The sequence below is a fragment of the Rhinopithecus roxellana genome, chromosome 18, assembly GCF_007565055.1.
Source record: "Rhinopithecus roxellana isolate Shanxi Qingling chromosome 18, ASM756505v1, whole genome shotgun sequence".
NCBI lineage: Eukaryota > Metazoa > Chordata > Mammalia > Primates > Cercopithecidae > Rhinopithecus > Rhinopithecus roxellana.
The window spans coordinates 84083715-84099154 of record NC_044566.1 but is presented as its reverse complement, the minus strand read 5'-3'; the positions used below and the strand labels follow the sequence as shown (position 1 = coordinate 84099154).

Sequence of the window (15440 nt, the reverse complement as noted above, 5' to 3'; positions counted from 1 at the left end):
GATTTTGAAACTTTTCCCCCTTGGTCTACATGGCTTGAGGCAGCAGTCTGGAACAGATGTTCCTTCTTTAGCTATTGTAACAAGGCTCTCATAGAGCAAAGAAAAAAAATGAACCCAAAGGGCTGTATCTATACAAATTAGTCATGAGATCCCAGAAACACTGAGGAGAGACTGTATGAGTTAGTCAAATGTATAGCAGAAAGCTTTTAAACCCAGCCTTTAACTGCTTAAGTTTAAATCCCAAGACAATCTTAAATTATACATACTTTAGATCAATTATTCACAAACCAAATGATTGTTCCAAAAAATGGCCACTTTTTCTTTTTTTTTTCTATTGGGAGAGGGGTTAGGTTTCAAGCTAGTTCTGTTTGACACAGCAATAGCAGTTATGCATTTTATAGATGTTCACACAGGTCAGCCATGTACAGTACAGACGCTGGAGTCAGATAGCCTGGGGAAGTATCTTAGCTCCTTGCCAGCTATGTAATGATGGACAAGTCAGGATCTCTCTATACCTGTTTTCTCATCTGAAAAATGGGAATAATAACAGTACGCATACTACATCTGTTTGCTACCATAAGGATTAAATGAGTAAATATAGCTTCAGATGCATGGTTAGCTCTATATATGTTAGCTATTAAATCACCCATTGATCATTTGTTACTCAACAAATTTATCTATTATATGCCATGAATTGCACTAGAGATACAAAGATAAATATGACAGACACAGATCTTACTAAAGGAAGAAATGTCTGAGCAGAGATTAGAGGGATAAGTATGATAATTTAGCCAGGCAGAGTATGGAGAAAGTGCTCCAAGCATAGGAAAAACTTAAGTACAGTGGCCTGAACTTGAGAGAAAACATTCCATGGAAAACTGCCAATGTGGGGAGTAGGTATGGAGTGAAGACAGTGGTTCCAACCCCCGATATGTAATACAAAAATTAGCCTTCACCTTATAATAAAACCTGCTCATTCATGACCAGAAGTATACCTAAATGCCAGAGGATAAACAATGGAAACATTTTAACATTCCTTTTAAGAAGAAAATTTTTGCCTATGATTGTGGATTTCCAGAACAAGATCTTCAACAAATAAAACTCTACATCTTTCTTTAGCTACAGATCTAATATTTCCATACTGACTTACTCATATTAACCTGGTTTTCAAAGTTGAATAATACAGAATTAAAGAGCAACCCAAGAACTCAGAAGACTCTGACAAAATGAGACATTTATTTGTCAGGAGTTTTTGCCAATATTACCACTCCAGACTTCAAAGAGATATATTTTGTTTAAAATTTAAGCAGTATAATCATATTTATCCCAAAAAAAGAAAGAAAACTAGAAGAGAATGAAGTACCTGTATAAAATCTCACCACCTTGTTACAATCACTTCCCTTCCAGCCTTCATGCTTATTTATCTCCTAAATAAAATTTCTTCTATATACCATTGTTTAGATTTAATAATTTTTTATTAAATCTAGTGTTAACAATTTTAATTTAGTGCAGTGTACGCATGAATGTGTGTGTGGCAGTAGTGACTTCTAGGACCCATAAGAACTCTGAAACAAAGTATAGCTGTCACTCTGTTACCCACTTTTTGGAACCCTTTTCCCATTCAAACACTTTCTCTCTCTGCCCACTACTTGCCCACATGAAATGCCAAGTTACTCATAGAATGCCAAAATCCTCTAATCCTTTTAGATCTAAGAACATCTATTAAATGCATGACTGCTATTGCTGTGTCAAACCAGACTAGCTTGAAACCTAACCCCTCTCCCAATAGAAAAAAAGAAAAAGTGGTCATTTTTTTGGAACAATGTAAATAATCGATCTAAAATATGTATACTTTACAAAGTTGGGATCTGGATTCAAATCCCAACTGGATCTCTTACAATCAATACGGCATTGATCTCATTAGGAAACCCTCCAAACGTCAGTGTTATAATTTGTGAAATGGAACATAAACTGTAGAATACAAGAGGCAGCGTGACATAATGTTTAAGAGTTAGGGCCCTTAAGGCTTTAAAGAAGATTTTATGGGTTTAAATTCTAGTTCGACCATTTTATAGCAGTATAACACTGAGCTGGATATGTTCCATCTCTGTGCCTCAGCTCCTTTATCTGCCATAGAAGAACTGTGTGGCTTGTCTCACATACTATATGTAAGGCATTTAGAAGAACACCTGGCTTATAGAAAATACTCAGAATAGAAGGATATTATTACTTCATATATCCATTTTATACTTGATGCACAATTGTGTCAGAGGTCCCCAAGACAGCCTCATGTTTGATAATTTGCTGGAAAGGCTCATAGAACTCAGAAAAGCCATTATATTAACTGTGATGGTTTATTACAAACACTATTAAAAGAAAAAATGTGCAAAGGGCAGACTTCAGGAGAAACCAGGTCCAAGTTTCCCATTGCCCTCTCTCAGTGGAGTCCAACAGACAGTGCTTCATCTTCCCCAAAACAATATGTGACAACATGTACAAAGTATTGCAAACTTGGGAAGCTTCTGTGAGTCTTGGTGTCAAGGATTTTATTGAGAGTCAGTCACTTAAGCACAGACTGCCTGGAAGACTAATCTCAGCTATTCTATCTCCAGCTCAGTAAGAGGTCAAATGGAGACAGTGTGGCCCAGGGCCCCAGGTAAACAAAACAGGTGTTCACCATAAATCACATTGTTAGCATATCTATATAGATTGGCACAAGACCCCAGGTATATAAAATGCCCTTATCAGGTAGGATATTTCTAGGTCTCTTAGTAGCCAGTCAGGGGCCAGTGTTCTCTGGAATACGAAGGTTTTGAGCACCCCAAGCCTGCTGAATTAACCGTTTACTGCATAATTTATTGAGCAACTACCATGTGCCAGGACCTATGATAAACATTAAATATATATTATCTCATTTAATACTTAAAACATTTTCATGGGGAAGGAATTCACATGACTTTTTTAAAACAAATGTGGAAACTGAGGGTCAAGGTTAAATAAGTCTTCATAGACACGTAACTCATATAAAATTCAAATCTAGCTCTCTCAGACAGCAAAGTCTTTACTAGTTCCACTAAGCCATATTGCTTCACAAAACATTGCAAAATTTAAAATAATATATTGCAAAGTATATGACACATACAGGTATATCATAAATATATTTATTAACCAAATTCATTTCTGACAGTGAAAAATAATTTACAGACTGCTTTGAATTTGTGGAGAAAATAAATTAGAACTGCGACCAAATGTGTATTTCTTGTAAACTAGTTTTCCTTTAACATACTGTTTTTATTAAAAGGTTATCTAATCCTAACTAAATAATTATAACCAAGTCCAACAACCTCAGCAATAAAGTTTTCCTGAGATTAAAAAGAACCAGTTCTTTAAATTCAACCTTCTTTTTCTTCACACCTCAAAACTTTTTAATCGCCACAAACAATTGCTAAAATACAGAAATGACTTACCCATCTATTAAGAATAACCATTTTTCACTGTAGAAATATATCACCAGTTTCCCTAGTGAGGCAACAATGCCTCCTCACTTTAATATATGTGTAGTTCTTTTCTTTCCCCCATCTAATCAGCTAATATTTTTGAAAAGATATTTTTAATGCCTAAATGAAAGGATTCCACATCAAAGGCCTGACCTCCCTATTAAAGTATCGAAAGGAAGCCCTACAAATGTAAAACCTATTCAAAGGCAAATTGCGTATAGCTTATTGTACAATGCATTAAGAAAAGGAAAAAAAAAGCTTTATAAAAGCTGCATGGAATTTGGTAAAATTATATCACAAAAATACAAATTGATCTTAAGTATAAAGAAACAAATTCATAGCCAAGAACTTATTATAGAATTGTTCTGTAATCAGTCAGCAAGGGAGTCTTTATGAAGAACTTCAGAATTTGTCACTTTTTCAATCAAAATGTCTGATTACAGCTTAATGTTGGAAAGGTCAAAAGGAGAACAAACTGTACATTTTTCAATAGATTTTTAAATCTGAAATTTTATAGCTGACTTTCAAAATCAGAAAAGATAGGTTTTCCTACAGCAACAAGAGTAGAACGACATAATGAGATAATAGATAAGGCAGTATAAATTAAAAAATTTTTTAAAAACAATTTTTTTTTTACCATACCATGAATGTGGTTCTGAAGTTATTCAGGTCAGTAAGAAAGTCTTCCACGGACACCTTCTTCACATCAATGGCATAGTATCCCATTATACTCTGGTATAACTTTTCCATGTTTTCGTGTAACTTCGAAACTGTCTCATATTGTTCTTTTGCACTGATAACAAATCTGTATACTATAGTTAAGGTGTTCTGAAATTCACAAAGTAATGCTTTGGGGGGTGAGAACTCTGTAAATCCAATGCTTTAGTCTAATAGCCACCATTATTACATTTCCAAAATTCTAAAATTACTTCTAATAGTTTACCATTCTTAAAGTCAGTCTGTACTGCACAGCAACAAAATCTTAAATTCAATTGCCAATTAACTTGGGGAAATCATCAGAAAAGATTTATGTATTTAATATTTCTCTTTAACATATTTAAAAATTTTTTCTTCCAACTTACCATAATAATATATAATATGCAGGTCATACAATATGATTTAAAATTATAGTTCAGTAGTTGGCAGCTGAGTAATTGCAATGATACTGAAATCAACAGTACAAGCATTAAGCACAACAGTTAAATTGGACAACTTAGGATCAATTTCTAGCTCCTATACTTGGTAGTAGTGTGCCTGTGGGCAAGTGCCTTCATGTCTCTGTGCTTCAATTTCCTCATCTGTAAAATGGGAATAATAATATCACCAACTGACAGGGCTACTGAGAGGACTTAATGAGTTAACACATGCAAAGTTCTCAGAAAAGTGGGCATTTAGTAGCACACAAAAATACTTATTATTATCCCTCATTTATTTTAAACTTTAAGGTTCTAAAACCAAACAAAATACAATTTTAAGAGTTAAACTGAAAACTTCTTCCATTATGTAAGCAAATTAGTGTTCTAACTTCTCTTAGAAAACTGGTATATAATAATTTCCTTTATGCATTAGATTATTAAAAATTATTATTACATACATAGGCACACACATATAGAAATGTTCTTCTCTCACTCATGACAATATAGTTCAAAACACACTGAAATTAAGAATATGAATTTAATGTGAATGTGATAGTCACTGATATTAGAAAACATTTTCTAAATAAAAAATGAAATTTTCTTTCTTGTGTGGCAAATTGCTAATCCAGTCAGATATAATATGACTATACCACATCCAGAAAAAATGATTCTTTTAGAGAGAGCATCACTCATAATTGCCCATGGCTCCTTTAAATTGGGACATTTAAAGAAATGGAACATGGCTAAATTTGCAGAAGTCCTTTTATTAACTTTGACTAGCCATTAGCAAAATGTAAAACAAATAAAAAACAGTATTCAGGCAGGCCAACAGAAAGAAGCTAAAAATGGGATTTTTATGTCTACAATTTTTTTTGGCCCACAATTTCAAAAATATATGGTTCTTCTGGCCAGAACTTTCATCAGTAGGGGATGAAATAAGGAAACTGACGCAGGCCCTTTACTTTGAGAAAAACGATGAAAGACCAAGGAAAAAAGAGACAGCACTACTGCCAGGTAAGGAGTAAATGTAGACTAGCATATGACAGAATTCTAATTCTTCATCATCATCATCATCAAAAAGAAAACACAAATGTAGTTAGCTGTCCTTGTGCAAACTGTTAAATTCCAACTTCTGGATTTGTCAAGAGCTTTGGAAAAATATGTGGGATACTCAACAAAATAAACATTTCATAAAATTCATTATAAAATATTAATATAAGCCCAGTTACTTGATGTTTTGAGAAATCTATTTTGTTTTCCTTTACCAACATTGAGGCCAAATTCTCATGAATTTCTACTAGAATCACTGTCATCCTCCTATTTGAGAGGCAGATACAACAACCAAATCTGTGTTTACATGCACTGAAACACAAGCATTAAGTGTTGGCCAACTAAGACTTGGAATTTTTCTCCTGGTCTGCCAGTACTGCTCATCACCAAACCACCTACCACTAACATATCCTGCATTTATTCTTAGGTCATACTGCCATTATTAGGGTTCTGTCACCGAGGATGCCCACAACTTCCATTAACACACTTTACAAGGATCAGCATCATTCAGTCCTATGTGTCTAATATATTTCATAGACTTTCTTAAGTACACAGGATCCAGCAAGCCATTCAGTAAGTGTTCACTGAGTTCCACTGTATTCTAGGCACCAGGAAAAACAGTAGCTAACAAGTCAGGCAAAGTCCCTGCTGTCATGAAACATTTTAGAGTATGGAGACAGATAATGAATAATGAATCAGATTTTCAACATAGTAAAAGTATGATGTAGGAAAAAAATTGATATTACATAGAGTGACAGAGGTTAGGTAAAGTCTTGGCTAAGAAAGTCAGATTAACTAAAACAACAGAGGCTTGACCGTTAAAGAGCAGTGAGCCCTCCATTGGGTAGTACTCCCTTGCAAGTATAATACGACTTCAGAGAAAGAAAAGATTATTATAAATTTGGGGACTCCAAGAGAATTAAGAGCAGCACATTTAATGCTAGCTTTAAAAGTTGGCTAAGAAGGAATTAAGTGGAAGACAGGCAAGAAAGAAAGAACGGAAGAAAAAAAGGAGAAGAAAGGGAGAAGATTAATTCAAGAGAAGAAAAATCTGCTACAATAAATCACCCAATCGCCCCATTTCCCACTCTTACAACTGGACTGTGTATTACACAAGTTTACACTTCATCCATTCCAACCTTCTATTTTACTTCCTAGTTGCCACAGTTCAACATACTAAATTCCTTTATTTGAAAAATGCTGTACATTATGCAGTGTAGAATATAGATATAAGTAAATCTTTCTCTCAATGAATTTACTGGGCTGGCTTTAGCATCTACCCAGTGATTTCAGAAGTTTCTAAAGCATTGCTATATAGAATAACACGCACAAAAGTGTGAAAATAAAGTGGGATTTCAATGAACAAATTTAAAGAATATAACATGGAAAGGAGTCAAGTAACTTGTCACATAAGTTATAATAAATACAGAAATATATAAATGTCTAGCAAAATAAGTTTTTCTGAAAGACACAGGAGAGGGAGTAGGAAGAAAATAGAAAGGCAAGTGCTCATGCAAGAAGAATTTCAAGTGCAATGCTCTAAGTTCTATTTGTTATTCTCCTTAAAATAAGACACATCACAGAATTTAAAGATCATGAGAAAGGAACAAGCACTACATGACACAAATCCTGGCATATTGTTAATTTTCTCACCGATAAAAATTTAGTAAGTACATACACCTCACATACAATAGTTTGCATGTAACAATACTGATATACATTGAATTTAGTTTCACATTTTTCAAGCAAGTAGTTACTGTGGAAATGGTCAACTCTAATTAAGGCTCTGACTAGACTTAGCAAGTGGGAGGTAATAATTATTACTAAGAAGTCAATGATATTTGAAATGATAGTGCATGCTTTTTAAAGGATGCACTAAATTCAACTTTTTAAATATTAAGCCGTATAGGTAAAGAGTGAGCATACATTGAAAGAATAAAAATACAATATACTATCATCAAATGCTATTAGTAAAATTTCACATTACAATAAAATTGTATCTCAATAATTTAAAACAATTCAATTAATTGATTTAACAGTTCACTAAATCATAATTGTTTAAGTACATACTTGTAAGATACATTGTTAACAATTTAAAAAATACACATATTCTTCCAGAATTGGTGAATGAACCAAACGTTCGATATGTACCTTGATTAACAAGCATTTAAATGAAAAACATGAACAAAGTTTAAGTGGTTAATAACAAACTTCAAGTATATTTTATTCATTGTGTACTTTAGATTCCAAATTCTTCAATTTTTTAACACCTAAGGAGCTCACAATTTGCCATTTTAATAAGATCTGTATAAATGCATTTAATATGCAAAATCTGACTTGTCAGTCCTAATTAAAGTAAACAAAGACTTGCAATGAATGAATTTAATTACTTCAAAACTAGTATGTCTAACTAAGATGAAAAGCAAACGAGTGCAATCTAATCTCAGCAAAGAATATTTATGATTATAAGCTTTGTCAATAGCAAAGTGCACCAACTGTTCATATATCTGACTTCCAAGAGATACATGAATGCTAATCAGTTCATTAGAGGCTTCTAGGTTGTGATATTTAGCGACAGGATGTAGTAGCTTTCTTGTCCATGGAGTATAATTGTACTCAGAATGAAAAATTGTTTCCAACAAAGCATCATCCTTCCTGTTTCTGATTTCCTGCTGGTTGCTTTTTATGAGCCACATACCTTTCTAGAAGCCGACATCATTCGGTTTCTTGTGTCATATAAATACAAGTATAGATAAGTCCTGAGATTGTCTGCTAAGCAAGATTCTACAACCTTTACTCCAAGCTCAGGAATTCATCTTGGTTCTATAAACCTGAGCTTCATAATTAGTGCACTCACAGTGTACCACCAGAAGCTACATGCAAGCAAAATCTTTTCTGAACTGCTTTATATCTATAGGGAACAATAATAAGTAGTTCAATTAACAGTACTTAGCTATTAACAAACTGTTACATATGAACATTTTAACATAATAAAATTAAGAAAAAAGCTAAGAATGATGAAACATATAACGGCAATAATACATTTATTTTAAAAAGCATACTTTGTCATATGAGAAGGTAGCCCAAAAAATTTTTGATGAATACAGACTTCATCTTTACTTAAAAAAAAAAAAAAAAAAAAGCCTTCCTCAGTATGGTGATAAAGGCAGCCTTCCTAATGAAATAAGAAACTGGATGGGTGGGAAGATACAAAAGGAAACCAATACATTAGCCTGAATTGATTGTTGCTGGAGTATATTTTTATGATATTTCCCGACAGAGACAGTGAAGGAAGCTAAAATTCAACTAGTTCACAATTAAGCTGAAAGCATATACAATAAAATCTATGACAAGCCAAATATTAATTTTGTGATTCACTAAATCTCAGGAGAGAAGAGGTAGAAAGAGGGAAAATAGTCATTTTATTTCAAGTACCTCAGTTTAAGATATTAGGAGTGTCTATTTATAAGAGCTCATTTTAGAAGTGAGTTATCTTTCACACATAATTCATTTGTCCATATGGGATTTTAATAATGCATTGTAGTAATATTTTATTATAACACAAAAGATATCAGTCTGCAGTTTCACAAAACGGTTTGCAAAGCAACTCAACATTAGTTTCAAGAAACAAAAAAAGTTTATTACTTCAGTTACTCATTAGAGATTAAGCTACAAAGTTAGTGATAATAAATATAATTGAATACAAAGGAAACCTTAAACAGGACACAAGCTTCATGCTATTTATTATGTGTGTGTGTGTGTGTGTGTGTGTGTGTGTGTGTGTGTGTGTGTCTGTGTGTATGAATATACACACATATATTTATCGATTTATTTGGGTTAGGAAAATATCAATACAAGTAGTGACTATAATAAACTCCATTTTGACTTTGTAAGAATATAGTATTTCTAAAGGAAATATTAAATTTTATAGAGCACAAACTAATTTACAATACATGCCAATTCTTGAAGTTAAGCGGACTAGTTAAACCTGCTTATGAAGTCTTGTACCTGCTTCCTCAAACATTTCAAAGGTATCTAAATCACATCATGACTTTAGAGTCAAACTTCCTCAAACTAAGTTTTAATGTCTTTTCAATTCTTAATGAACATCAGAAGGAAATAAGGAACATGACAGGGAAAAGATGAGAGAACATACTATTATCCAAGCTGATAAAAAGGAAAAAAGAATAGAAATTAATGGGTATACATTTGTGGGCGGGCATGGTGGCTCATGCCTGTAATCCCAGCACTTTGGGAGGCTGAGGCGGGCAGATCACTTGAGGTCAGGAGTTCGATACCAGTCTGGCCAATATGACGAAACCCTGTCGCTACTAAAAATACAAAAACAGTAGCTGGGTGTGGTGGTGAGAGCCTGTAGGCCCAGCTACTCAGGAAATTGAGGCAGGAGAACTGCTTGAACCTGGGAAGCAGAGGTTGCAGTGAGCCGAGATCATGCCACTGCACTCCAGCCTAGGTGAGAGTGAGACTCCGTCTCAAAAAACAAACAAACAAACAGACAGACAGACATTTGTGTATTATTCATAATAGACAGACACTTTGATAAATTTCCCTGCAAGAAGGCAAAGGTTAAATTTTCTGTAATTTGGCACTACAGAATGATCTCTGGATACACAAAGACACCTAAAATATTAAATAAACTGTATCTCTAGTTGACTAGTGACTTAAGTTATTTAGATATCAAAAGGATATGGACATCTTTGTCACAAACTTGTCATGCAAGTCCTCAGGAGGGGGAAAGGTTTCCAATTCCTTCTCAAGCTGTTGAAGCTGCCTTCCCATCTGCCTCAAATTCTTTTCCAGCATTTCTACAGAGACTAAAAGAGAGTATATTAAATGCCTTGAAGGGACAAAATTATAATATACAAAAGGTAAGACACCCTAGAAACAAAACATTCATGAAAAAAAATCATAAAAATGTAAGAAAATTCATTATAAAATAAAGAAAAATAAATTTCACTATTTTTTTAACCTTTCAATTTAAAATCTAGTTATAAAAGAAATTCAATAAGACAGTCTTTAAAACATAAGACAAAATTTAAGAAGTGCTTACACACACAAATAACCACACTTAAGAAATAAGTTTTATTAGAATTCTTGACCATTGGAAATACTACAAAATCATCAGTCTATTCACAGACAAAAATACAACATTTTTTAAAGGTCAACTGATTTAAATATAATTTTAACATTTTTCAAAATCATCTCTTGACAGGGAACAGTGAGTAGACGGGAAAGATGGGGAAAAGTGCTTTCTATTGCCCAAGCTTATCTACAATGGGAAAGAAAAAGTAGCAGAGGCCATTTATAATGACAAATGTCAAGCTTTCTTTACTGATATCCTGAATACTTTATTATCTAATAATATTTTTCCTTCTTTGACTTAAAGTGGCTCTCACAGTACACATGAAGAAGAAATGGTAAACCAGGGCACTGTGTCACTAAGAGAATATACTGGTCACCCAGCAGAACAGACATTAAGGATCATTTCTGAAAATCTTTTCATAGTCAATTTTATATGACACTAGAAAAAAGATTTAGTAGTGCAAAAAAAAGATACAGTGACCTAAACCAACTTTTAAACTATTTGCTTTAGGTACAAATAAATTCAAGGTTAAAAAAAATCTATTGTTATTGATCAGTGTGAACTATATAAAATGATGTTTAAAGAATGAATATAAAAATTCAAGTAATCTGCCATTCTTAGAATTTGAATTAATCCTGAAGAATGGGTACAATTCAAGTTTTATCTGTAAGGATAGGAATATCCTTGGAAGCAATCCAAATGCCCAACAAAATGAAACTGAGTTTTTTCTTTTTTTTTTTTTTTTTAAATTTTAACCTTGGTTCAAAAGAATAAAATAGTAAGGAGATATTAAAAATAATGTATAAGAATATGAAATGGTGTTTTATTGTTTTTTTTTTTTTTTTTTTTAAGCCTAGTTTTACAGAAAATAACATTTGGTATTCTGACATTAACATCTTTTAATACAACCTAAATGTATTTTCTTATTTTAAAAAATTAGCAATCTAATTCTTAGATGCAACGTTTCAGGAGTTCAATGATTGAACTCTTCCGAGAACCACATATAATACTTGGTTTGTGCTTGAAGAGCGATGGTACTTTAACTTTTTGCTCCCACCGTGATGAAGCTAGTGTGGATTTATACTCATGCATATTTTCTCAATAGGTTTTTTTGTTTGTTTGTTTTACTTCTCATGTATTCCCTTTCTGTGATTCTTTGAATTTACACAACAAATGCTATAATACACCCCATTATCTGAGTCATTGTCTCAATATTAAGAATCACAGATTCTTACCTTTTTAACTGTTTAACTCATTTCCCCAATACCTTGCTGTACACTGCTTATAGTGGTAACACATATTTCCTATGTTATGCTCTTTCATTTTTATGTCTGCTTGTCAATTATCCACAACCAAATTCTATTTGATTAAGCCAATGGTGTTTCATTTACTCTTCCCATTTCCAATTTTTTTCTTTGCTTCTTTCAAAGTTCTCTATCTGCATTACAGAAGAGATTCCTTTTGCTCTCCTAGTCTATTTGATCTCTGCCTTAAAGTCTCATTAGCATTTCCTCTATCATTTTTCAAGAACTCTTACAGGTGGTTCAGTCACTTTTTATACTTCCAAAAACTCTGCAACTTCTGATTAAATAAAGGTTCAAAAGCAAGCTGGACATGGTGATGCATATCTGTAACCCTAGCACTTTAGGAGCTGAGGCAGGAGGATCAACTTGAAGCCAGGAGTTCAAGACCAGCCTGGACAACAAAGTAAGACTCTGTCTCTCCAAAAATTAAAAAAAAAAAAAAAAAAAAAAAAAATTAGCCAGGCATGGTGGCATGTGCCTGTAGTCTCAGCTAGTATGGAGGCTGAGGTGGGAAAATTTCTTGAGCCCAGAAGTTTGAAGCTACAGTGACCAGTGATGGCACCAATGCACTACAGCCTGAATGATAGAGCAAGACCCTGTCTCTTTTATTAAGTAAATTCATGCTCAGAAATGTTTATAAGCCATACATCTACTTTGTGCTATAAATTAGGTTCAAAAAAGTAGTGTATTAGTAGTATAATGGTAGTAGTAATTGTTATAATAGTAGCAGTAACAATAAAAATTACAGTAATGGTAATAACAACATCTAAAATGTAGTAAGTGTTTACGTATGTCAGGTACTGTCTTAAGTGTTTTCTATTAATTAACTCATTCAAACCCACAAGAACATCATGAAGTAGGCATTATTATTATTATTCCTGTTTTACAGATGAGGAAACCGGAGATCAGTAGCTAAGTAAAAAGGTCAAACAACTAAAAATTGATGAAGCTAGAATTTGAATTCAAGCAGTTTCATTCTAGACCTTATTTTTAACCACTGTGTTATAAATTACTATAGAAATCACCATTTTATTTTCATAACCCCGTCAGTAACATTTAAATAAAGAGATATAATTTTCACATAATAAGGGGTTCCTTGTACATTCTTGCCCATTGCAATCACAAGCAATCCATATTCCCTTCCTAAACCCAGGGAATATATGCCTAAGCATTCTGGATGGATGGGTGAGTGTGCAGTTATATATATAACTTTTTATATATGTATGTATTTTTAAGTAGTCTATATATTAAAGTAGTATCTCACCTTGAATAAAACCATGTACTTAAAATACTTAGTCTGCTTAACCAATTTTATTATGCACACATGTCAAATTAGCAAAAGATCTAGAGAACAGACCAATAGGTCTGAGGGACTCCCATATGAGAAAATGCACAGGGCAAATGTTGGGAGAGAACATAGATTGTTTGATTTTTTTTCTGACACCAAATACGTTGTTCCAACACCAATCAATTGTCTAATTCTCCAATACCAACTGGATGTCCTACAATTGGAGTTAGTGCAGACTCCATAAATTAAGGGCGAAATCCTTCAATTCCGATACTAAATACCCAGATTTAGTATCAGGCTGTACAGGTAGAAGAGCTCACTCCTACAAAACTACCCTCATTTCAGATGCCCGTTGCCAGTCGAGAAGACCACTCTAGACTGACTCACTATAAATTTTGGGACTCCCAAAACTCCCTTCCTTGAAGTTCCACAATTCACTAGAATGACTCACAGAAATCAGGAAAGCACTATACTTATGATCATAGCTTTATTATAAAGGATACAACTCATGAACAACCAAACGGAAGAGATGCACAGGACAAGGAATGGAGGGACGGGGGTGGTGGACAGTTTCATTGCCCTTCCAGCACATCCACTCTCCAAGCACATCCATGTGTTACCAACCCAGAAGCTCCCCTATCCTCTTTCAGAGTCTTAGAATCAAAGAAAAAGTTAAGTCATCATATCTTCAACATCATCATCACCAGACCAGGGACCATCAGTCTAAGAAGAAGGGTTGCTATTTTAAAGAGTAAAATAGTAGGAATGTTTGGGGCATATTCAAATATTTCAGGTCAACATCATGAAAAATAAGCAAGCTATCTTCAAAAAGATAAAATAGTTCTTGAGGCTACTCTACAGATGCAAATCTCACTAAGTCATTTCTTATGCTTCATCAGAAGTCTCTGATTATATTACTTGTACATTATGGTTAAGCGGATTTAAATGTAATTGACCAACCTCTCACTTGGTATTTAAATAAGGACCAACACACACTTGGAAGAAAGAAAGGAGTGTGAGAATTCTGGGCTAAGCAAATGTATGCCATCTGATGGGTAAAACTAAAGAGCATTTTAAGAATTCCCTGGGTGTATTTATAAGTGGGATCCGAATAATGGGAACACATGGACACAGGGAGGGGAACAACACACAGTGGAGCCTGTGGCGGTGGCGGGCAGGAGGAGGGAGAGCATCAGGAAAAATAGTTAATGCATGGCATGCTTAACACCTAGGTAATGGGTTGATAGGGGCAGGAAACCACCATGGCACACGTTTACCTATGTAACAAACTTGCACATCCTCCATATATACCCAATAACTTAAAGAAAAAAAAAAAAAAAGAAGAAGATCCGGCCACTGCACTCCAGCCTGGGCGACAGAGCGAGACTCCGTCAAAAAAAAAAAAAAAAAAAAAAAAAAAAAAAAAGAAAGGAAGAAAGAAAGAAAGAAAGAAAGAAAGAAAGAAAGAAAGAAAGAAAGAAAGAAAGAAAGAACTTCCCTTGGTGTTTTCATTTTTTCAGCAATTATTCAATTTCTATAGACAATTCTTGTATGTATCTTCAAACATAATTTTATCCACATTTTTCACATGTGTCAAGTTCTTTGAATCAGGAACTATATTTTATGTCTTAAAAATCTGAACTATATCAGGAAGTATTAAACTGTACACTCTCAAAGAAGTGTTAATTTACTGGTGTCTCTATATGTGACCTATGTGTGAATTTTATCTTTCAATCTTCTCACCAAGAAATTAATCATATTTTTTGTATTCCTGTTCATTCTTTGGAAGAAAAGTAACAAAACAGAGCCATCATCAAACAGAGCTAGCTAGACAATTTTGACTTTTGCATTTTCCTCAGTTAACATTCCACCAGATGACATCTCTCATCACCTCAGATATCATGTGTCTCTACCTCCAACCAGCTCCCTATCTGTAATCTCCACACCCCAGAAGGCAAAAGGACCATACATTCCATTTCTTGTGCTAGAAACCTGCTGGTCTTGACTCTTTCCTCTCTTGCAATTCTCAGATTCAAACAATCATGACACTCAGTTATTTTA

General features: G+C 33.7%; 1 protein-coding gene across 3 annotated transcripts in view; it reads right to left on the bottom strand.

Annotated features, from left to right (window-relative positions):
* DIAPH3 (diaphanous related formin 3) overlaps window positions 1-15440 on the bottom strand; it is a 517788-nt gene that overhangs the window by 162387 nt on the left and 339961 nt on the right. For all 3 annotated transcript variants that reach the window (XM_030922410.1, XM_030922411.1, XM_010368580.1), the window contains 2 exons: window positions 10394-10518; window positions 4140-4304 (listed from right to left, as the gene is read on the bottom strand). In XM_030922410.1, the coding sequence (XP_030778270.1) occupies window positions 4140-4304; window positions 10394-10518 (290 nt within the window). The remainder of the gene's footprint in view (window positions 1-4139; window positions 4305-10393; window positions 10519-15440) is intronic.